The sequence below is a fragment of the Salminus brasiliensis genome, chromosome 5 (genome assembly GCF_030463535.1).
Source record: "Salminus brasiliensis chromosome 5, fSalBra1.hap2, whole genome shotgun sequence".
Classification (NCBI taxonomy): domain Eukaryota; kingdom Metazoa; phylum Chordata; class Actinopteri; order Characiformes; family Bryconidae; genus Salminus; species Salminus brasiliensis.
This window is the reverse complement of record NC_132882.1, coordinates 24,428,322-24,454,550: the sequence shown is the minus strand read 5'-3', so window position 1 is coordinate 24,454,550 and position 26,229 is coordinate 24,428,322. Positions and strand designations below refer to the sequence as shown.

Sequence of the window (26,229 nt, the reverse complement as noted above, 5' to 3'; positions counted from 1 at the left end):
ATTTATTTCATTCCGCTCTCATTGTGCTTTTCGAGTTGGCGGATTTCAGGGCCGCTTGAGCTGTGTGGATGTTTCTGCATGCATGTATTCGAGGCTGTGGTTCATCCCTGTCTTAGAGAACAAAGGGGCAGTCGTGTTCAGACCCGCTCTGACAGATTCGCTTACAGGGAGCAGTCTTAAACTGAGAGCAACAGCTCTACTCCTCAGCTATACTCATTATAGTCTCACAGTTCTGTTCACTTTTCTCATGCTAATATTGTACCCGTAGAGCATAGTGAGTCAGTGTATGCAGACAACAGACCCAGAGAGCACACTCAGTGCACCTTTATAGACTACATTTAGACAACTGTAAAATCACGAAGCCAGAGAATGCACATAGACAGCACACTCACCCCGTTCACACGTGCCCTTTTTATCCAGGCATTTATGGCTAAATGAATGGAAAGAGGTTATATAGAAACCCAAGCTGGAGAGAGAATCCTGGTAGGTTACCATTAGGGCTCACATGTGCAACATTTTACTGTCATTTTACAGTATTTTTGTACAGCGTTCTAGCATGTGGTTGAAATCTTGTACCCTGTAGGCATCTGTGACAGTTTGTATGTGACTATGTGAAGTATGATTTTACAGTCGAGTTTTAGGTTTTCGCATAAAAAAACTGAGTGTGTTCTGCAGATGCTTAAGACATCCTGTATTTTTTTATAAGAATCAGTGTTACAGTGTATAAGACAAAAAATGTCTGTAAGAGTGTAAACTCAGATAGTACCCTCATGTACAATACTCAGAGTGTAAACTCAGATAGTACCGTCATGTACTGTACTCAGAGTGTAAACTCAGATAGTACACACTTGTAAACTCAGATAGCACACTTATGTACAATACTCAGAGCGTAAACCTAGTACACTCGTGTACTGTACTCAGAGTGCAAACTCAGAGAGTATCCTCATTTACTGTACCCAGAGTGTAAACTCAAATAGTACCCTCATAGTATAAACTCTCAAGTTTACACTTGAGTGTAAACTCAAATAGTACCCTCATGTACTGTACTCAGAGTGTAAACTCATGATAGTACACTTATGTACTGTACTCAGAGTGTAAACTCATGATAGTACCCTCATGTACTGTACTCAGAGCATAAACTCAAATAGTACCCTCATATACTGTACTCAGAGTGTAAACTCAAATAGTACCCTCATGTACTGTACTCAGAGTGTAAACTCATGATAGTACACTCATGTACTGTACTCAGAGCGTAAACTCAAATAGTACCCTCATATACTGTACTCAGAGTGTAAACTCATGATAGTACACTCATGTACTGAACTCAGAGCGAGTACACAGTGTACTCAGATCGTACATGCTAACTGTACTCATACAGTACACTTATTTACTACACTCAGAGTGTGCATTCAGATAGTACACTCATACTACACTACACATACTATAAAAGAGTTAAGTATACAATCAGATAATACAATCATCACAATCTCAATCATAGACTTCACTCAGAGTGTATACTCAGATAGCGCACCTACTTCACTAAAAGTGCACACTCAGCACAAATCCCCAGGCCACCACATTACACATCACACTCCAACCAGATGACACATCAGACTCAGGTAATGTCATTAAACTGGGGTATTAAATGAAATGTGACTGGGATCTCATAGTAACCAGGAATGTTTCCAAAACAGAAACAAAACGTTACAATGTCAGACTCACTAAGTCTGGTGGAAAGCAATGGTAATTTCTACTCTCATATTCTAGATGACTCCATGCTGTAATTCAGTGACTCTAACAGACAAGTCGCCATTCAGCAGACACAATGAACACAAAAGCTCCTGTGGGCTTCTTAGGCTTTTTGTCAGACAAGAAATAACTACAGCAGTCTCGCAAGACCCATATTTTGAGAAGGTGGGGAGAGCTAACCTCAACTCCCACTGGACCTATAAATCTTAACTGGTCCCAGCAAGAAGATATGTGTGTGTTTTGTTAGATGTTACTAATGACTAAATGATTTCTCAACTAGCTTACTAATTTGATGAGCTGCAAAGAAGAATGTGATGGAAGAAGCTAAGGATGACTAGCTTCCCAGAAGGAGATATTTCTGAAAATGAGAAATGCCAGATTAATGCCTACGTATGTACGTACTGTCAGTAGATGGCCATCCCCTACTAAAGAGGCCAAGAAAGAAAGAGAATGTATGCAGGGTGGAGGTCCCGATCTACTCATCTGGAGGCATGGATGTGATTTGTTCCCGGCCATCAACCTGCTGTCCTCCCTGCTTCTCACTAGTCTGGCTCCCACAGCTCTGTGGTAGACATTCTAGGCCTTCAGCCACCAACTTGCTCACTTCCCTCATCACTCCAAAGCATCCAACCTGTCAGCACCACACTGATGCAGCAAATGTCCACCCAACCCGGCTCACTCATCTTCTCATCCTTCTTCCCTCTCCCTCACTCTTTGAGCTCAGAGGCTAACATTCTCTTCAATATTCTACAAACGATGATTTTCAAAAAATATCAATGATTAATTTTTTATCTTTACATCAAAGAACAGTGAACAACCGTGGCTGGCTTTACAATCGGCTAAATCAGAACAAATCTATAGGAATCTACCAAAGATGTAAGGCTGGGTGAACTGAGCAGATGCTCGCAAAGGTTAAACCAAATGGTAGGTTTATTTAGAAAAAAGACAATCCAAAAAAAAAAAGCCAGGCCAGGACAAAAACAGTAAGAGCAAAACACAACATATTGGACCAGGCTAGGGTGAATTGAGCAGACAGGCAAGCAGAAAAAACAGAGGACAAATGGAGAGTCAATCAAAGCAGCAGGGCTAAATCCTAAAGGCAAAAATGGGTCATAAACAGAGGGACTGACAAAAGCAAAAGCAATACTTCACAAGGTGAAACAGATGATCGGAACTCAGGTGTAGATTGTTGTGCTGAGAGCACACGGCATTCATGTGAGTGGGGGGACTGAATCGATAGGAAGACCAAGAGCATGAAGTTTTAGTTTTGTGGCGTCGAACTCAGCAAAACTTACAGTTTCTACTGCTGAGTGCCACCCCTGCCCTGTCTCCATGTCACCTGATTTCCACCCCTAACCATCATCGTTACCTGTGTCTAGTCTGGAGTCCCGCCTTTTAATTATTGTCTGCACCTGTTTCTTAACATAGGGTAGGATAAGTAGGATAGAGAGTTTGTTTGGGCCTTCTTATGCCATGTTACCTCACACACTATTTAGCCTCACTGTGTATAGTACTCCATTTCTCTTTATTTATGCCTTTAAGGAATTCAAATTCTATATACTGGTTTCATTTCAGAATGCTATGCCACCCATGGATGTTAGCCTGAGTCTCAAAAAATAGACTGACTGGAATGATGGTAGCTGCAGAAGGGCTCTTATTTGTTCCATGCCGGTGGAATTCACCTCAAAAAATCTCATGGTTACTGACTGAGGAGGTTGTTCCATCTGTGGTCAGGTACAGAACAAGGTGCACACTGTCTCCACAGGTGAATATTGTACACACAGCATTGGCCATTTCTGAGGGCAATTATGTCACTTCTGAAATAAGCATGAAGCTTCTTAATGTGGCTGCTCCAGTCCTCCAGCCTGCAGTTCTTTTCTCTCTAGCCTTCCTGACACAAGAATCTGCAGATACCTTAGACAAGCTCCTCTAGGCAGCAGCCGTTGAGTTTCCAGTGTCTCTGACATCTGATTTGGCGCATCAGTTTCTAATCTGCCCTTTTGTTTCGGTTTGGGTCTGAATGATAGCCATGAGTTGGACACTGATTTTGTTCTCCTACTGCCTCCTATCCCAAAGCTCTGGTCTAATTGTGCTCTGGTCTCGGTCATGGTCCTTAACTTCATATCGCTGTAATTTCTTACGTCCTGGTTCCTATCTACTTCTCATCACTGTCCTGGCTTCTGCCCAGTCATGCTGCTGGTCATATTTCGTGTCTTTTCCCAGTCCCTGTCAACGTCCACTGTGGATTCAGGTCTCCTGCTCGCTCCTTAGGGCATGTGTGACTGGGTGGGATGGATTATGTTGTGGTTACCCTATTGACTCTGCTTAGGTAGCTTAGGTAGTTAACAGTGATTTTTGACTGGTACTAGCTGGCAGTTTTTCAAAGTTCCATAAGAAAGTTTGGAGATTGTATTATGGAGGCTGCCCCATCAGATAAGCTAACCATGGCAGAAATATCAAGTTCTAAATCCTCTGTAAACTGAACAGAAATGTTGATATTGTTTAGGTTCTAGCTTATGCCAGTAAGAGGAGTATACCTCCAATCTTAAATTGGCTTTTCAAGAGTTCTTTAGAAATGGTAATTGCACTATATGAAAGCATTACAAAATGTTGGTGGAAAACCTTTTGTAGATGGTTGTATATGGCACAGAAAAGTTGCAAAGAACCTGGTTTCAGTCCAACATTTTTTTATAGAGCTGTTCTACCTGTTTCCATTTTTTCTTACAGGATGATGCAGCATTTGCAGTTTTAATACAAACACCTGGAACGGTTAAATGACTGCAGTATCCTCTCTGCATCTAGTTGCAGCTTGTAAATGGCTGAAACTAGTTTGTGTATATAGAGCTTTGTCTTTTTGCTTTGTAGAACTTGGTAGTTCATGGTGTCAACTTGCCTGCTTGGGTTGTTTGTATTTTCCTTACTTTGTTCTGAAGTCTGGTCTTTTCTAGTTTGTCTTTATGGCTACCCCTACCTGGACTATTCTGAACAATAGGCTCATAAGTTTATCCTGTTGTGCAAATCAATTAAACCTGCTTGTACACTTACCCAGACTCTAGTCCTGCTGTAACTACCACACTTTTACACACTTTCCATAGGCCTGGGAAGATCATGCAGCCCTCTAGAAAGTTAAAGGGGCTAAAGCATGCATTTATTGAGTATTGTAGGTTATATTTGACATATGAACAGTGTGGCTGTGGTGAAAAATGCTCAGATGTTTAACACTCTTTTTACAACCCTGGTAATTTGCTTTATGGTGGGGACTGTGGGACATGCACAATTTTCCTGTTTTGCCAGCTTTAGCTAGAGCTTTTGTTTGAACTTTTAACTATGCCAAGGAAAATATCAATTTGACATTCTAGGGCCCCTTTAAAAATGATTTAAAACTCAAGGGCCGATCATCTAGATGAGATTACATGAGAAGAACATGGGTTCCCTCATAAATAGAACTCTCAGGCTTTCTTTCTTTAGTCTTAGAATTTTTCCTGACACTATGTCCAGAGTGTTGTTCGAAATCCCTTTAATATGCATGCGTCTTAATGACTGATCCAGTGGATTGGTCAGGCCTTATCTTTGCTGTGGATTTTTGCTATGGGTTCAGGACTGTCACTGACCCAGGAAAAGATGAGGGGTGACCTTTCCAGGATGCCAGTGTCTGAGTCATGGCAGAGGATACACCCTGCTTCTCAAGTGGAGTGAACTTGTTGCCTCATGGGCAAAAACCCCCAAACACACCCTGCCCATGCAGTGCCCAGAGTGGCAGTGTAGTTCAGTTTAAGTGGGCATTGACCTCTCCCACTGGCAATAAATGAAACTGTCATCAAGGCTTTGATACATTATGATGTCATCAAGACATTTAAATAAATTATGCCTGCAGGCAATCAAGTTTGAATAAAGAGGACCAAGAACATCCTCACACTCACACTGCTTTGGACGTGACAAGTCAAAAAACAGCTGCAGCTGAGACTGGAGAGGCTTCTGAGCTCATTTATGCATGTCTCACCACATCCAGTCAGATGTGTTAAAAGAGAGAAGAGTACTACACTCATCATTCATTTAACAGAAACTTACTAGATGAGGGAACATTCCTCACTTGTCTGTATGTGACTAGCGAACTGCTGTCCAGACCAGATATCATTCAGGGGGGCTGTGAGGAAAGCAACCCACGCCCCAGCGCAGACGGAGCCACTCTAAAGCCCTGTAATCCACCTGGGCGGCTCTTAGGTGGATATGGGGAACTAGCAAATGCTAGAGCCAAACAAAATTCAGTCTCACTTGGGACCCAATCAGCAAAGCAATCAGGCAGATTTTATGGTAGGTTCAAGTATTTTAATGGCTGGAGCAGCATAGTTTAGAGAAACTTCCCAGTCTGATGAGTCATTAGCTGTCTTTTACGACAGTTGGGTTACAGTTGAGGAGCTTATTAACCTTTCAGGTGTCTATCTGTCAATTCATCTACTCTTTACAAGTAATAATGAGCTGTAGGTGCATTTACCTGAAATAACATAATCTAACTGCTAAAACTGTCTCTTCTGTAACAAATCACAATAAAGGCAGCCTTGTGCATCTTTTCTATGGTTACGGAAAACATGGAAGCACAATAAATGAGGAATATTATGTTGGGTTTGTCATTACTAGGTTAACCTTTACATGCTCAGGAGTACTACCAATCTCCTGATCTTCTCCAGCAAAATCTCCACACAACTTCTAAGGGTTAACCTTGAGCAGTAGCTTCCCTGACAGCATTCCTAAGGGAAAAATGCTTTTTAAGACCTTTTCTTGTTTGAAAAACGTCCAAACATTATAGCTGGTGAACTTCCGTGACACAGACTGGTTCTTAGTCAGGCCTGACACACGAGACAAAAAGTAAAAAACACTGCTGCCTGAACCAGTGCCGAGATGACTTTTGTAAAATATTATTATGAGAGACTGGAGAGCAGAAAAGGCAGAACAAGTCTAGCTCACACACTCAAACACCTGCCAATTGAGTTGAGCTGCATAAGAGGCAAATTCTGCAAAGTGACACACTGCAAAATAATTTAATCATTACCAATTCTAATTATCATAAAACTGTTAGTGTTGATAAATGTACAAACTTAATTTGTTTATTGGTTAAGAAATTTGGGTAGAGCTGCATGTGTAACATCAGATCCCATGCAAACTACACTTGACCACTAGTTCACAGCGGGTACAGACTTGCCTGTAGCTCTTTTTCCTACCTGTATTTGTGATCTTTTTATAAACTGAATATTTCTGTAATAATAACTTGCAGACCTGCACAGCTGAGTCTGTGCTAAATCAAGCGATCTAGATCTCTAACATTTATTTTACAAGGTTAAAAGTGTAGTCTTACCGGGGAGGGCAGGGTTGAGTGTTACAGGGCATTACGCCGGTCCTGGGTCGTGAGCGTGGGTTGCAGTATGATGTGTTCACCTGGACTCTCAGATCCTTATAACACGCTGCCTTCACATTCATCTCACCTGTGGCACAATGAGAAGGAACAACACCAAAGATCAGGCTTGTCAATGGATATAACATACTGTATATGTCAACAATACATAAAAGCATGAAACAAACAAAAAAAACATGTATCTAACAGCCAATTGATGACCCATAAAGCTATTTTTTGTTTTATTCTCCCTTTTGTAATAATGGCACTTAATGACTTCAATAAGCGTTAACTCTTAGCAAAACACAAATGAAAAAATGAACTGCAAAAAACACAAAACACATCCATCAAAATAAAGAAGTGCATTTTTTAGTGTAGTATGAAAGTACTACTGTACTTCTGTACAGCTGCCCACCCTCCATTACTGACTACATTTACCCTACAAACCCTATTTGTTGCTATTATTATTATTATTATTATTATTACCATCATAAACCATCATCATTTTGTTTATGATTAGCATTTTTACCATCTCTACTATGATTGTATTAGTTATACTATATTATGACTATATCAGCACACCTGAATAGAAGAACAGTCTTACGTGGTGGTACGGTGACTTTTTATCAATAATTTATATGTAATTTTTAACCAGAGGAGGACGAGTCTTGGTTCCTCCCAAGGTTTCTTCCTCCAGCTCTGAAGAGGGCTTTTCTTGCCATGCTTGCTTTTGGCTTGATCATTGGGGGTCTTATGTTTTTTATGTTTCTGTTTTGTTGATCTTTTGTCTCATTATTGGATCATATCATACATCATATTATTGGATCTTTGCGACAACCAGTCATTCAAATAAAAAGTGCTATTCAAATAAATTTGATTTGATTTGCAGTGTAAGATTTGGGACATAGCCTGGGGCTACTTAATACATACACAGATCTGGCACAAGCAACCGAACACACAAAAAAACAAGCTATATTCGCTAATATAATTACCATGGTTTTATTATGGGTTTAAGACAGAACCAAAAAATTGACCTCTTATTGCTTTGTGTTCTTTCACTGGAGTCAATCTATCCTACTTTACATCTTTATGTGCGTATATGTGTGATATTACGATAAATGGACGAACAGAGTGAATATATTTTAATCCATGCGCACAAGCACTGTATGACGTTAATGAATAACAACATGTCTGTAAAGGTTGGCCAGAGGCCGTCTGACCCTTGTTTTGAGCTCTTGTCCTCTGTCTGACTGCAGGTCATTATTGCATGTAATTACAGGGTCAGGTAAGAGGGGAGGATGCCCCACCCCACTCATTTCCCCAAACAGTATGGGAACAGACTGAGTTTTGGAGCCTTGCGCAGGTCAGAGCTCTCATTAGGACAGATAAGCGCAGCTCACACAGGTAGGCCAAAAAGATAACTGGTAACGTCTGAGGAAGCTTTCGATTAGCCCCTTAGGGTAGGCTAAAGAAAATGCTTGAGGAATACCTACTGAATAGCAGTCAAATATTTTGGCATGCCATTTATGAAGTGTTTTTGTTGTCATTTTAGAAAGAAGCAAATAATCAAAACTCTCACATCTACTAATTTAAAATTATTAAAGTCATCTTCAGGTGGTTTTTGAGTGGTGTGGCATTTCCTCTTTGTATATGATGGTTAAAACTAAAGTTGCCCTCCGACAGGGAACCACATTCAATATAAAACAAAGCATGAATTAAGCCTATGTGCTAATTTACTGACAGTTCTACACTTTCTACATAAAGTTGCTACAAAGGATTCTCTGAGCAATGCAACAAAAGAACCATTTGTAATTCTGTAACAGAGTATTATGTGTGGCAAACAATATAAAGGTTCTTTACCAATTGAATGGCTCTTCACACTCATATCTCCTCCTTTAAAAATAGTTATTTATGGACCCAAAAGTGGTTCTTCCATAGCACCGTTCAAAAGAACCCTTTGTAGCTTTATTACTAAGATGGTTGGTGTGGTGCAACAGATAACACCACTTCCTGCCAGTGAGATACCACACCACGTAGGAGACTGGGGTTCGATTCCTGGTCTGGGTGACTATGCTGCGCTACACCAATATGAGTCTTTGGGCAAGACTCCTAACACTACATTGGCTCTTCTCTTTAATTTGAGTAACCTTGTATGTTGCTCTGGATAAGAGCATCAGCTTAATGCCGTAAATGTAAGTACACATTCACTGAATGAACTCAATTTGGTAAAACAGCACTTTTACAATGTTACATCCAAATGTAAAACTTTATTCATATTATAGCTTTTATAGCTTATATATTTCTTTATTCAAAATACTTTCAATACATAAGCCTGCTCTCTCACTTGTTGGTTTGCAATAACTTGCAATAACTCCAGATAAATCCAACTTTTGTTCTTTCAATAATGTAACATCCCTCATTGTTTTGATATCAGCTCTTTGATATTAGAACTCTGCATGCAACGTGTCCCTAAACCTTTGATAGGCAGTGTACATAAGACCTGAACTAAGTCCAGAACACCATACCTCTGGCACACGTAGCGGAGCACTGGGAGCGGATGACGGCCCAGGTGTAGCTGTGTTTGGTCTGGGTTTCCTTCGACACCTCAGTCTTGGCGAGGGTGTACTCCCACCGCACGCCTGGGTTAACACCCTGCAGTAGAACCTGCACACAGAAAGCACATAGACAAGAAATGGGCAGTAAGTTGAAATAAAAGGTATGTGTTTGGAATTAAATGACTTTGAGTGTAGATATAAATACACAACTTGTTTTAATCTGCATAGTGAAATAATGGCTTTCCAAGTCCATGTTGGTTCACACATGATTTGACCCATCCACTAACTGACTAGTCAGTCATTAGCTTTCTTTAGCTTTAAGAAGCACAAACCAAGAAAGACTAGGTATCTGTAGTGGAGTCGGCATCTCCAGCTCAGGAAGTGCTCTGTCCAGCTCCTGATAATGAACAGAGCAAAGCGAATGCAAACGTACACAGAAAAATTCACATCACCACAGTCAAACAGCTTAGGCTTGGTCTTGGCCTTGGCTGCACTATAATTTGATTTCTAGTTCTATTCCTGCTTTTGGAAAGCAGAACGCCTCTTAGATCTGCATAATATTTTGCATGGATGTCATTCAGCACACTCAACTCTTATTCTAGGAATGACTCCATCTGGTTCAATAAGCCAAAAGGAGTGTCCGTACAACTTTTAGATAAGACAGAGTGATATTTCACAAAACAGCAGAAATATATGTGAGTTTGTGGGACAGGTTTTACTGAACAGTCATTACAGCTATATGTTTTTTCCCCATTCAAATAGTATGATTAACAACCATGAACAGTCAGCCATCAACTTCCCAGTAGGGGTGGCATCATGTAATAGTCCTAACTATTGCTTGGGAATTGGAAATGACTATATCTGGGGGAAAATGACAGATTAGATATATTAGATCAGGGCTACTATATTAGTTATAATTGTACTATATTATGTTTGGGGCCTTTGACCACTCTTGGTTTGGCTTTTTCCCATGTATCTGGTGCCTTTAGTGTCTTTATAAAAATGATACACTATTATAATGCTTAATGCTGTAATATAAAATATAATTGGTACATAAATGAAATATATAAGAAATAACATTCTCTTTCTCTTAACTTTCTCTAACTTTCTCTCTCTTTCATTCTCCTTCTCTCTGTAGTTCCAGGTGTTTATATGATGTTTTGACCTTGCCTGGCTAGTTTGTACTATTCTTTTGGATTCTCCCATTACTAATAGAATTATTTAGGAATGTTTTATTAAAGGAAGGTTTATATCTGCGAGCAGCTGGTTAATATTACCAACAATACGCAAAGCTTGATAAAATCATCTATTTGACATCCATCTGTCTTAAAGCTGAAGAAGAAGACAAGCAGGGCAATAAAGAAAAACGCAACTTTAATATGTGACCCAAAGTGTGAGGTATTGATTATAACAAGGAAAAAAAGGTTAATTCTGTCTTAAAAATGATCTCTTCATATTAGATAAAAGTACAGTAAATGTACAGTAAAATACAGTAAAATGAGTTGTGTATTAGGTTTACAAGAATACAGTTCAGACAGCTCTTATTGTTAATCTGATTAAACAAATGTTTTTTTTTTCAGACATCAAAAACAAGCTGGACTTCACTGGATTAAGACTCCAGTGTGAATGTATGCTCTTGCTTGTTCACAGACCAACATACTGAATTTCTGCATCCAGCCCTGTGCATCTGCAGCTCTGGCAGTTATTATCGGTCTCGCCTTTGACACATTTGATGCATTACTTGAAGCAGTGTAAGGTCATCTGCGTCACAACTGCTGGAGTGCATGGTTTAAATAAGATTTTCTCTGAAAGTGTAGACGCCAGCATCTACAGAAAGAACTTTATACTCAAATCTGGCTGTGAGCCAGCTGGACAAGAACAACGCCAACGCAAGTTAAGTTAGGATACTCTTTGTCAAAGAACGATCAAAAATCTGTGCACCTGGGCTGTGTAAAACACCCTGACATTGAATCCTTACCAAATAATCACATGATCATATAAAATGTATAGACGTCTGTAAGCTGCTTTACGAGATGAAACAGCAGTAGCAGGAAAGGCATCTTTCTATCTCTCATCATGTGGAATAGGATGATCTCAACTAAAGTGTCAAAGAAGCATGAATTATGTCACAAGATCAGCAATCTCAGTGCAACCTGCTGTGCTGTGCTGGTGTAGATGTTCTCGTCTATCTGGGTCAAAGCCAGATCAGGGTACAAAGTATAGCCCATATAAACCTGATAGGCCATTAATACTAGGGAAATTTCATTGATGTATCATGATACGGTGAGTAGTACATGCATAGTGAACTAAATCGTGGCAGAATTTTGAGAATTTGAGATTATGACACACTGAACAGTTTCCTAAAGCATTCTGATGTTGAGATTTGCACCGTTTCAGACTTCCCCCAACAGACCTACTAGCTGAAAGCTGGTTTTCCAGCAGCTTCTTTTTTAAACACAGAAAGCATCCATAGCACAGGAGAGAGAGACTCGTTTACATCCTGAGCTTCTGAAACCCTTACCTCCACCACCAGGGTCTCATTGGTTGGCCCTGTGGAAGTCAGGCTCTCCGGGCGATTATAGGGTCTCTTGTAGTCAAACACAGTCCCAGCTATGGAGTGCCTGCCTGGCCAGTCCACTGTCCAGCGGCCATTTAGGTAGTACTTCCTGTGGCTGTTCCGCAGAGCCAAGTAGGAACTGGAGGTGTTCAGCTCTACAATGCGAATGCTGCGGGCCCCTGGTGGGATAGTAACCACCCCGTAGTACTCTATTACACAGAAAAAAGTGGAAAGGAAACAAAGTGATTAACTTACATTGGGCTTTAAGCTTTTGAAGTGAGCTCAAAACACTGTAAACTAAAGTTCTATATTGAATGTGACTAATATTTTAATATACATATATATGTACACACTGCTCAGTCATAACATTAACACCACATCCTTGTTTCTACGCTCATTGTCCATTATAACAGCTTCACTTACTATATAGGAGCACTTTATAGTTCTGTAACTGACTTCTGTTAGCCTCCTTTAATGGTCAGGACCACCACAGAGCAGGTATTATTTGAGTGGTGGGTCACACTGACATGTTGGTGGAGGTTGCGCTGGTACAGGATCAGGCACAGCAGTGCTACTGGAGTTTTTGAACACAGAGAACAGTCCACCAGGCAGAGGATGACCAACATGAACTGTGCAGCAACAGATAAGCTTCTGTCTCTGACTTTAAGTCGACAAGGTGGGCCAACTAGGTAGGGGTGTGTAATACAGTGGACAATGAGTGGACACAGTGTTTAAATATTCCAGCAGCACTGCTGTATCTGATCCACTTGTAAAAGGGGAACACACACTAACATGCCACCACCATGTCAGAGTAACTGTAGTGCTGAGAATGACCCATCACCCAAAACACAACTGAAGATGAGAAATGGCAAAAATGGCATGCATATGTTTGAAAGGGCTAAATAGACTTACGGTTAGCATAATGCTGTTTGGTGTATTGGCCTTTGTAGATTTTGCAGGTAGAGTTGTTACCGTTGCAGACACCACACATGTCTGGCACTGCTGTAGACCCTAGCACCCGGTCACAGCCCACTCTCTGCAAGAGACAACATGCCAGCTATCAGTGAGCTGCATCCATAACAGCAATGCACACTGCAGTCAAGCATGATACATTCATGTAACTTTCATAACATCTCTGTGACACAAAAACCTTGTATCTCCACAATGGCAACTTTACAGGAGAAGCGGAAAAGCTTCTTTACTTTCATTGAAAGTCAATGTCATTTTTTTCCAGGTCCTTTTAGAGCATTTCTTTTTGTCCATTTATTATGAAATGCTGCAAAATGTAATGAACGTAATGTAAGGATCAACTGCCTGATTCAAATTCTCTCAAAAAACAGCAACAATGGAGATGACGATATGTAAATATCAATGACATTAACATAACACATTCCTTGAGCATCCCATCGATTACATCCTTCCTTGTATTCAACTGACTGGTTACTCAATGAGCTCTATCTACCTTAGGTCTACCTCATTTATTAATGCAACACATGGGTGGTTGGCTGTTCCAAACTCAGTACTGAAATTGGGCTAACAGCCTGTGTGGTATAGGCACTATAGGTCATCTTACATAACAAACCCTTAATTAACCATAACAACTTACCCAATAGGGCATATGTAACACACATCTCCTGACATATGTGAGATCATCACATGATCTAAAATACATCCCAATGAACCCATAACATACATCACCAGACCCCCCCAACTACATCACATGTCACATAACACACACAGCAGGACCCCGAACAAACCCTAATGAATACACTACAAATCAAGGTGCCATAGAAAAGCCAAAAGGTATCACTTTATGGAGCCAAAGCTTTTGGCTCCAAAAAGAAACATGTTTGTAATAGAGATGAGTACATCTGAAGAACCTTGATCATCTTGGTAACGAACCTTTACAACTTCAACAATTTTACAATTTCAAGGTTCATCACATTTACACATCCCTATTACAAACATGCTTATTTCTTTATGGAACAAAAAGTCCAACTCAAAGAACCATTTAAAGCAATTTTTTAAAAGCACTTTTTTTTTGTAGTGTAGTGTACAGTACCCATTAAAACATCACAAGCTGGGTTATTGTTCACAAGGTTATGGGTATGATACCCCGAGTCATTAAGCTGCCACTGTTGGGTTGTTGCAGCATGGTTGACCCAGCGTTCTGAGCTGGGCAATGCAAAGAGACAATTCTGTTGTACTGTATACGTATAATGACACTAAAGTAGACTAAAACACTATACAATACACTATACAATATAAAAATACAAAAAAATACAATATACAGCACAACACAAGAGCTATGTACAACAGATTAGCTAGAATTCCTAACTCTACACCAGCAAGGTAGAGCTACAAGGCATGGGTTCTAATAAAGACAAATAGTTTTTGAGGCAGTCAAGGAAACAGAGAGCCTAAACATAAACTACTATAAACACATAAAAGAAAAGAAAAAAACCCACAATCCAGTCAAATCTCTCCTGTACAAAACAACCTGAAACTATGAAGGGGTGATCTCATACCTCACCTGAACGGAATACTGGTATTATTTTCAAAGCAGCCCAAATCCCATGTCATTTCCTAACAGTTTCTTTGGGATGGAAAGCACATTTCAGACGAGCCGCTTCCGTTAGTCACAGCAACCGTTTGTGCAAATCACATGGACTGAAACAACAGTTTACCGCCCCACTGCATATACCATCACTTTATGTCAAAATGATTTCTCTTCCTGTCATTCTACAAAGGCAGGTCGTGTCATTTTGACAAGTCAAATAGTTCGGTGCTCACAGTAAAATTCAATTAGATGGAACTGGAGCTGGCTGTCTCTGGGCAAACATACGAGGCATGAAATTGATTTGCATCCAGAGTCCTCCAAAGGGAGCTTTTGTTTCTGGATTCAGGACAGATTAGCGATTGGCCAGAGCTCAAGGGCATATTACATTGCACACAGAGGCACAGTCACTACATGCTGAGATGAAAGACACTTCTCCTTCTTCTACAGCTTTTTCTTCTCCATATTCTTCTTCTTCTTCTTCGTCTTCTTTTCTTGTTCTCCTTTTTGTTCTTCTTCTTCCTGTTCCCCTTTTTTCTTCTTCTGATTTTCTTCTTCTGCTTCATTTTGTCTTACTCCTTCTTCTTTCTCCTCCTTCTCCAACTTCTGCTGTTTTTCTTCTTGTTTTTCTTTTTTGTTCTGCTCCTTCTTCCTCCTCCGACTTCAACTCTCGAGAACAAACTCCAGAGGACGGGAGAATGCTGTACGACTCATTCTGCAACTCGACCAGCAGCGCAGTGCAAAATGCTTTCTGGGATATTTTACTGTCCACACAAGTCACCTAGCAATGCATCCTCGATAACACGGGTGGCGCAAGAACACATTTGGGCATTTAAACTGTAGTTGGCTAGACGCTGACTTTTGAATGGAACACTACTCGGGCTGTGACTGATGATGTTTCACAAGTTTACAAGAACACAAAGACAGACAAGAACACAGATTAAGAATCGTCTCTAGACTTTGGGAATTTCCATGATAGTAACAGCAGTCAAAATATGCAGCACAGACAAATGTTTAGTGGCCCCTACACGGCCGCTAAGGGACACATTCGGTATTACTGCACCCAGATCCAAGAGAAAAAAAATGAGACACGTAAACATGACAGTGGAGCCATAACTGATAACACCTTACAAGACACTTTAAACAAAGCAAACTATATAACACACACCCCATTGTAACCACAACATGCCACAGGACATGTAACACACACCATAGGACATGTAACACACACCACATGACCTATAATACATACCAGAGAATCTATAACACACATCACTGGACCCATCATTTACCTCAAAGGCTGCATAAAAGACACAGCAAGACCCATAACAAACCATAGGGCATGTAACACACACCAAAGGACATGAACCACTCACCACAGGACACAGAAAACACACCACTTTCCTAACTACAGTTCAAAACAGTACACTACAAGACACATACCACACACCACAGGATATAAGACATGGAATATGCACTGCAGAACACATTACATACACAGACACACTAGAAGACACAACTTTACAACAGGACTCCTAACACATCACAAAGGAAGGTCAGGTAACACACACCACAGGGCACAAAATACACACAACAGGACAAATAACACAAACAACAGAACACATCACATCATGACAAGAATTATTTAACCACCACATAAGATTATTATTTAAATATTATAACATTAGGCCTCTGATTGCGATGCTGCCCTTATGACTATCACTGTTTCAAATCCTGGGTCATGCTGCCTGCAATCAGCATCCGGATCCGGAGAGCACAATTGGCCTTGCTCTCGCTGGGTGGGCAGATCATCACTGATCATCAATGCTGCCCAGCACAAGCATCTTCTTGCAGAAGTGGGTGCCCAGTGCTTTTCCCTATATATATATATATATCCCATATTTATATGTGTGTGTGTGTGAGTGTATGTGTGTGTGTGTGTGTGTGTGTGTGTGTGTGTGTGTACTAATAAGTGGGTTAGATCTTAAATTGGGAAGGGAAATAAACGTTAGACATTAAACTCTTTTACTCTGCGCTTAAGAACAAGAGCATTACCTCACACATGCCGTCAATACACACATTGGCGCTGTCTTGGGTACAGAGTGTCCCATCCCGGACTTTGCTGGAGAGTGCAAAGAAGAAATCGTAGCCTTCGGCAAAGCAGTACAGCTTACACACATCCTGATCTGAGAAAGCACATATATATACATACACACATTTACATAATCCCTGGGCTTGGATAGGAACATATCCTTGTTGTAGCACCAAATCCTTTTATCTCCATTCTTTTATCTTCGTTTTGCATTTTTGCCATACTTTGAATAGGTCGATTATTCTTTACATTGTGCCAAAGTCATTATGAATGGACCAATAAAAAAAATGCTCCAAAATGACTTTTTCAACTTTCATTGAAAGTTAAGGTTTTTGTAACTTCTCCTGTAAAATTGTCAATTTGGAGATAATAGGTTTTTGAGTGACAGCGACAACATACACAAATTAGCATGCACTTATACATTGCTATTCACATTCTGGACTGGAAAAAAGAGCTCCAACACATGGTAAAACACAACACACACAGTTACACACCTCTTGATCCAGGAATAGGGTATACAGTCAAGCCAGATCTTACAGCTACACATAGTCGTAGTTATTATCTTGCAGTTGTGACTAACAGAAACCTATTAAAGCTAGTGAGCAGATTAGCAGAGCTGACTGTGGCACTTTCAACTAAAGAGATCTCTGTGAAGACTTTCTAGAATTTAGTCTCTGCCAAAACTGTTCATACACAAAGACGTATTGTATGTCATGTTATACTGTGAGCTTTTGCAGTCACTCACTGCTATTGGAAGCATGTGCTCATATTCTGGGAATACATTCATATCTTCTTCTGAGGCTTTGTGATATTCCTCAAGAGCTGTTCTTGCTTACAAAATGTGGTGTGTATTTGTCTTTCTGTGCTTGTGGAAACCTAGGCCACCCACCGTCGACTCGTGTGTAGGGTTTCCAGTTGTAGTACCAGCCACGGAAGGGTTTGCTGTTAAACTCTGCACACTGGGCATCTCTAAAGTCCACAGTGTTCTGTGGACAGTCCTCAGTGTTACACAGCTTATAAGAGCGGGATGGGCCCTCACAGAACTTGCCCCCATAGGCTGGCCTGGATAGCAGTGAGAGAGAGAGAAAGAGAGAAAAGATGAGAGACAGGCAGAGACAGACAGACAGAGAGAGATAGAAGATTAAAAGAAATAGAAAATGTAACATGTGAAAGGAATGTAAAAGGAAAAATGTAACATATTACAGGACAATTCACACTTTGCAATACACTAATACAGACGACATGACCTATAACACAATTATAGAACATACAACACACAATACACCCTACAGGACACATATCCCACTACAGGATACACAACACACCCTACAAGACACATAACACACCCAACAAGAGACATTATACACCCTACAGGATACATTATACACCCTACAAGAGACATAATTCACCCTACAGGACACTACTCTAATACCTCTGCAAGAAAGATAATACACACTATGGGACACATAAGACACTATACAGGACACAACACACCCTACAGGAAACATAACATCCCTACAGGACACATAACACACCCTACAGGAAACATAACACACCTACAGGACACATAACACACCCTACAGGACACATAACACACCCTACAGGAAACATAACATCCCTGCAGGACACATAACAGCCCTACAGGGCACATAACACACACCACAGGACACACAACGCACCACACACAACACATAACACAAGACGAATGACACAAACTACGGGACACATAAAATGTCCTACAGGACATAACACATAATTGTAGTATTACATTAATTCTTGATATATAATTTTATAGTATAATAAACCATATCTGTTTTAGTATATTATCTATCATAGTAATTATACAATTACACTAATGTAAACTTAAATACTGTATTGTATGTTGTAAGTATATGTCTTAATACTTAGTACAGCAAATGTGTGTGTATGTGTGTGTGTGTGTGTTTATTGTGCAGGTCAGGGGTCAGTACACACTTAGGGCTGTTGCAGTGTCTCTCTCTATAGGTCACTCCGCTCTCACAGGTCCTGGAGCAGTCGGACCAGCTGGACCAGGAGGACCACTGACCATGCACTGGGCGCGGTCCCTCGTCCCCTTGCTTCACGCACTGCCCACGACGGCACCACTGCAAGAGAGCACCAGTATGTCAGGCATATTTATCATTTATAAATCACAAATATATAAAATATAACACATGGTACATAATGAATAAAATATCACATATTTATCACAAGTATCATTTATTTAGTCTGTGATTACATGTATTGTGATAAATATTGTGTATCATGAAAAATGTCTTATAATAATAATAATAAATATATAATGTCTTATAGTATAAGTCCACAATGTATAAACACATCAGCAACATCTCTGTACCTGAAACAACGATATTAGTGTGGCTCAATCATGTCACAGTTACCACTGTGTTAAGAATAGTCACACCCAAATAATATAATATATAGTCAGCGGTGGTCTTACAGTGGACCCTTTCCATTTCATGTATAGGATAGATGGCACTGATAAATAACACTGCAATATGCTGACTGTATTTCAACATACACACAGCACTGCACTTTCAAAAAAGCTTTTTGTACAGAAGCACTTCACTTCAGATGAGCATCTATCATGTACAAATAGTACAGCAGTTTAACCATCAACTCCACTTCCATCCAATGAATTTAACCGAAGGCTACTTATATACAACCTGACACTTTGACATTCCTCCATTTGCTCTCTCTTCTCATAAGTGCAGAACTGGGAGCTGAAATTAACATCTATGTTTCAGTATACAGAGTATGAGCTCCCATGTGGTTTTGGGTATCCCCATTCGGGACTAGAATTCACATTAACATTAAAGTCTGGATAACAGCTCTTTTGGGAATGTAGCTGGGATTTCCAAAGAGTGCATGGCTGGGATTCTGGGAGCTGCGTAACTGACTCTCAGTGGGAGTGGACCAGATGAAGCCTTCATGTCCAATACATCCTAAAACCAAACCCTTAACTAGAGGCAGTCAAGGGGTAGAAGGCAGAAACACACACACACACACTGCCTGTTTGCCTGTATATATATATATATATATATATATATATATATATATATATATATAAATCTGGGAAAAATTGCACTCACACCATTGGACACCAATTACCTTAAACCTAAGGAACGTTCTCTAACAGAGTTCAAAAAACTGTTCAACTCCTTAGCACACACAGGTACTTGGAGCCTGAGTCACAGGAAAGGAATTCTGCCCTCTCGAAATTGCACAGTTCATGAGATCAAGGGGCTTGCGGAGAACAGATATACACTGAATATTTCAATATTTTGAATCAGACTCTACTTGGACCTAGGCTGCTTTATATCCCAATTATCACCATACATAACACTTTTCCAGTGCTGACAATTCCGGTAAGTTCCTGCTCCAATGCACCCATGTTTCACCAGCTAAGAATCACATGTTGGAGCAAGCTGGAAACTCCATGGGAATTAGAAAAGACTTCCATCTTTGTAATCTAGAAACTAGATACAAACAGGCCACAGCACTGCTGAACACAATAGGATCTTCTGAAGTAGACAAACATAAACCTATGCCTAATGCCACACATGGACTAGCGGGGTATAGAGCCCCCCAGAATTGAGCTGAGAAGCAGTATAACTGTGTTCTCTGGAATGATGGCACTTCATCCAATACTTTTGGGATGAGTTGGGGTAGTGATCATCCAACACCCTGACCTCACTAATGCTATCAAATCCTCACAGCAGTGCTTCAAAATCTAGCAGAAAGCTTTCCCCGGACAGTACAGACAGTTATTCCAACAAAAGCACTATACATTAAACACATTACAACATATTAAAACACCCTTTATCTCAGAAGAAACAATGAATAAGCAGATGTCCCAATACTTCTGTCCATATGCTGTAGCTATATCACACCAATGTTCCTTATAACAAGATAAACATGATATAGACCTCTAGCCTCTATTCACATACAGAGAAGCAGTCCAGCAGCTGATGAGCACTACAGCTCATGACAGGGCACTAGTTCTTACTCTGAGTCCTGGAAAACTGACACTTTCATGCATTTCCTGCTCTAGTAGGTCTGACTCAGGCCTTGAGTAAAGTGTGTGACTGCAGAGAAAGGGGAAAGTGCAAAGAGGTGCAGTGCACTGAGATGCCCTGCTAAACTGGAGGAACTCAAAACTCCCTGCAGCTTCCAAGTGCTCATGCAGTGGATAAAGAGCAAGGCTTGCTGTATTTTTAGGTGAAGATGGCTGGTCTTGTGACTGTGCCTCACCATCTCTGGCCCACACACAGAGCCCTCGGCAGCTGGCATGAACTTCGTCTCGCATTTTCGGCCAACCCGGTGGCACCACAGGGCTTTACAGATGTCCTGGGAGAGAGGGAGCAAGAGAGAGAATAAGAGACATAAGAAACTTCTTTAGGAGCTTATCTTTACGATGAAAGCTGAGCCAGCAAAGGTGAACAGGCAATCATTTCTTTATTTCTTTATTTATTAACTTAGTTATTTAAATGTAGTTCCTTTGTTCCACATTGTATTACAGTAGAATTTTTCTATTTGGGAATGTAAAAAAAAGGCAAACAAAATGATTCAGAACAATAACTGGTAACACTTCACCGCAACTATATGTACAAAAAGTATAAATAAAATATTCAAGTAAAGTACAGTAAGGTTCCAATACAAATAGATCCATTATATTACATTATAAGTTCACCAGACAAAAAAAATATGTACAGTGACATAAAAGCATGACCTAAGAGCATGTAATACCTCCATGAGCACGAATAACAGCTGTGATTCAATTTGGCATGGACTGCCCAAGTTCGGCCAGATTTTGTGGATGTTTTGTCTGCCAATTTTACCCATTAATTTCCTTTGATCTGGGATTTTTGCCACTGCTGGTAGACCTGTATGACGGTATGCTTTTGATACACCTGCAAGTTTAGCTGCTTTCTTCACACTGTGGCCTTTGGCATGCCCAAATGCAATCACTCCTTTTACCCAACTATAAACATCTGCTTTGCCACCCATTTTCCAGACATCCAGTGAGACTATTCTTAATCTATAAGTCCCGTCACACACCCTGCAGGTATTTATAGCCAGGTCATCCTCGTGCAATGGCATCTGCAGGAGCCTGAAGTTACTACTGTCCTAAACATGCAAGGTGACTATTTTTTGTCCAGGGGGTTTATGAATATTAATTAATGCATTTAATGACTGAATGAATTTGTCCAACTGATTATGTAATTGTACTAGAGTAGAATATAATACAAACTAGGCCTACAAAATATATCACTTCAGCATTGTCAGTGTAATGTGCGCATGCTCAATATTTAAACTGCAGGACAGGCAAAGGCACGTAAGGCCAATTAAATCAACCACATCATGATATACCTTTCTAATGCTTGATGCAAAAGGAAAATTTGTGCGACTTCTTGTGAAATCTGGTGCAAATTTATATAAAAATTAATATACACACCATATGTATTAGGACATCTGCTCATTTACTTACAGTCTTCTAAAATCAAGGGGATTCATAAAATAATGCTGCTTTTGTTGGAGTAACAAAATGGTCAGGATGTTGGATGATTACCACCACACCAATTCCCCTACTTCTTAATTCATCACAAAAATATTGGACGTAGCACCATCATTCCAGAGAACACAGTTCCACTGCTCCACAGCTCAATGCTGGGGGACTTTATACCCCTCTAGCCCATACCTGCATCAGTAATGGGTGTAGCTTAATGTAGCATTCATTAAAAGGGGTGTCCACAAATATGTGCACAAATGGTGTATGTTGCAATAAATAAATAACTAACTAAACATTGCAATATCAGTTTTGAACAATGTTGTGTAGCCCTCCTGGCAACTATATGGTGCTGTTCATGAATTTTCAACAAATGCTTCATGTAGTTTCTGTAGAGCATTAACTAGTAACTAGGAAAACTCATCCTCCCCTGAATCGCATCAGATAGTGGAGTTTCAACATGAAGCTCATGAATGAGAGCTTTATGAGTCAGCTGTTGTGTTTGAAAAATGGCCCTGGATTCATAATCAGATGCTGCTTTTGGGTTTGATATAAATCAACAGGATTTATTGTTTTCTTCTTGTAGTTGAAATGGAATGCTGTGGACTGTAAATAATGTACAACCCTCCACATACACACCTGCTCTCAGACAACTAGTAACGGTGGAGAAGAAATTAAAGTTACATACACTGCATGGACAAAAGTATTGGGACACCTGCTTGTTCATTGTTTCTTCTGAAATCAAAGGTTTTTAAAAAGGAGTTTATCCTGCTTGTGTTGGAGTAACAAGAATTAATTTTTTAATAAATAAGTTTAATGAGTGTTAATAAGGTCAGGATGGTGAATGATCCCCGCCCCAACTCATCCAAATAGTATTGTACGGATCACAAGAATAGAACAGAGAACAGTTTCACTGCATCACAGCTCAGTGCAAGGGGGCTTTACACCCCTCTAGCCCACGCCTGACATTAGGCATGGTGTCAATAGGTTCATGTTTATCTGGTCCAGAGAGCAGAGACTAGACAAACTGTGTATTGGCACATCTGTGTCAGCAATGGGTTCAACTTAAAATAGCTGAACACATTCATCAGAAGGGGTGTCCACAAACATTTGGACATACAGTGTATATATTTAACCCCCGTATGCTCTGTCTTCTATTACGCACTTAGGATTACTAATCAGTTACTACACGCAAAGCAGTGCAAACTGGCTGAGGTGTTCCTAAGTTATACCAGTGGGACACTGGTGGTTCTGAGGCGTTTAAGAGGTTAACTGTCTTAGCAGAGAATTATATTTTGTAAATCCGCATGCAGCCAGGTTCTGGTATTTAACATGCCTGCGTAGTTCACATCTGCATTATTGGAGGCTATTTTGACAACATTCAGAGCGCAGATGGGGAGGACGGCAGCAGCTTGCCAAAGTGATCATGGTCCAAAACCCACAGTGCGTTTACCCAGCTGCCTGTTAAAGTCACAGCTAATTTAACTCCAGGCAACGAGAGAGAGAGAGAGAGAGAGAGAGAGAGAGGCAGAGACAGAGAGAGATGAAGAAGAAATAGAAGAAGAAGAAGCAGAAGAAAGAAAGAAAGAAAACGGGACATTCCAAAATATTATTTACCCAACTTCAGTCTGCGTCACCTCCAGCAGAGAAGAAAGTGAATGCTCAAATGCTCAAAGCGTGCTCTGTCTCTCGCTCTCTCACTCTCTCTCTATCTTTTGCCAAAAGCCTGAGGAGAGGCTCATTCACTCTGGTAGTGATGGAAGACCAACAGCTGTTTTAAAATGCTAAATTTACAGCCCTAATATCTCTTAATATCACACATCACCTGGATGAACAGGCAGGTGACAATGATGGTAACCTTTATGTACGTAAAAAAACAATAAATCAGTTGGTGTCCCAATATTTTTGTCCAGATAGTGTACATTCGAGAACATCTGATTTGTTCATCCAGTGTTACAGTTGTGTTACAGTTACAACTGTGACACTGGATGTTGTTAGATCACATTCCTTACATGTCAAATAAATGCAGCAACAGCATTGAGAAATCAAGTTAGAAAAGGAGAACCGCAGAGCAAAGGGAAGGAACACCTCGTTTTTGTGTTGAAAAGAAACAGTAAATAAAAGGGGAAAAAATGAACTCTTTGTCTCTTGGAATGAAAAACAAACATTTAATTGCATTCATCTGCCTGTTAAGAATAATATTTTATTTATTGTTTTTTTTATGTGCAAATACTTTACACATAAAAGAAAAACAACTATTCGTCCAAGCAGAGAACCAAAATCTTGTTTGGGTTCTTCTTCAACAGCCATGAAACAGATGTGTGATCTGTCTGTGATGCTTTCACTGAATCAGTTGTCTGCTGCTGCAGCAAAGAGAAACTCTGGCTGCAGTTTAACTCCAGAATCCAAATCAGGCTTTCTAGCCAAGTATGTCTGCACATACAATGAATCTGTCTTCAGTTACTCAGCAGCTCACACTGAAAAGGAGCTAGCAATAGAACTATCATTCAGTACAGTAACAGAAATACTTACCAATGACAAGTTAAGCCACACATACACACTGTCACAGACGTACGTTTGTAAATAAAAGCAATATTTAAGTAAACTGCAGAAAGCGGTAGCAATGCTGGAAAAAAATACTGTACTTTTTTTGCATGTAAAGCAGCAACATTAGAAACCCCATATTGCAGCTCCACCTACACTCATAAAAAATGGCCCTTCAAATGGTTCTATGAGCAATGGCGTAGATAAACCACTTTGGTTCCATAATTCACAATTAAAAAGTATCTTTCTAAGAATTTCCTTAAATCTGTAAATCTAAAAAAAGTACAAACAAAAGTCTATCATATGTTTTTAAAAGTGCAGAATTGTTCACAGCTCTGCTTTGGTTCTTTATGCACATTCAAAAACATTTAAAAACATTTAAATCACCTTTATTTTTGAGAGTGCTGCTGGTGTACAGTTAGAAATTGTAGCTCATTTGTTGATGCACAGTGTGTGATAGCCATACCTTACTATGTCTTCAACTGTCAGTTTCAGAGCACAGAGCTGGCCACTTTGGGCGGGATATTTTTGAGTATAGTAGACCACTCCTAACCTAGCAGTGACATGGTTGTGCCTGATCCATTCATATTCGTATCAGCACCACATAATTCCAAAGTCACTGCTTTGCTGGGAAATCTGGTGAATAGTGGTTCTGTAGTAGTGCAAATGTCATCAGTTCCAGTCCTGGAGGGCCAGAGTCCAGCACAGTTTCCCTACTTTTTCTCCTGCTTTTGTGTCAAGAAGGAGTTTGACAAATAGTTCATAAAAGAGTGCGCAAGATCTGGAGTTGCACACCTATATAGTGAAGAAGCTATAGTGGAGGGGGTGCTCACAACATGGCCAAGGTAATGAATTGGACAGAAGGTAAATAGGGGTTTTGATCAGCTGTTTCCACCCTCAATCACCTCAGGATCAGATCTAGGCTTTTTTCAGAAGAGATGCATCTCTACAGTTCTCATTCAGTCAGAACAATCAGAGTGCAGTAAACAGAGGTTCGCACTGGCGGCAGTCCAGTGCATATTTAGCCCTCTGACTGATGGGGCCACTGTTGAGAGTAATCTGCACTGACCCAATGCATACACAGACCATCAATGTACTCTGGCTTGAGAGAGACCAGCAGTGTCCAAACTAAAGTGAAAGTGCAAGCAACAAAAGCTCAGAAACTGCCCTGACTGACTGACCCCTCACTGGAAATTTGTATGTAATCAGTAGTTTTCCAGATCATTTTCTGACGATCTTGCATA

General features: G+C 40.2%; 1 protein-coding gene across 1 annotated transcript in view; it reads right to left on the bottom strand.

Annotated features, from left to right (window-relative positions):
- adamts16 (ADAM metallopeptidase with thrombospondin type 1 motif, 16) overlaps positions 1–26,229 on the bottom strand; it is a 73,354-nt gene that overhangs the window by 12,247 nt on the left and 34,878 nt on the right. The window contains exons 11-18 of the mRNA XM_072678869.1: positions 21,187–21,282; positions 18,871–19,019; positions 17,786–17,958; positions 16,860–16,990; positions 13,160–13,283; positions 12,212–12,456; positions 9,661–9,799; positions 7,100–7,226 (exon numbers count right to left, since the gene is read on the bottom strand). Coding sequence (XP_072534970.1) covers positions 7,100–7,226; positions 9,661–9,799; positions 12,212–12,456; positions 13,160–13,283; positions 16,860–16,990; positions 17,786–17,958; positions 18,871–19,019; positions 21,187–21,282 — 1,184 coding nt within the window. The remainder of the gene's footprint in view (positions 1–7,099; positions 7,227–9,660; positions 9,800–12,211; positions 12,457–13,159; positions 13,284–16,859; positions 16,991–17,785; positions 17,959–18,870; positions 19,020–21,186; positions 21,283–26,229) is intronic.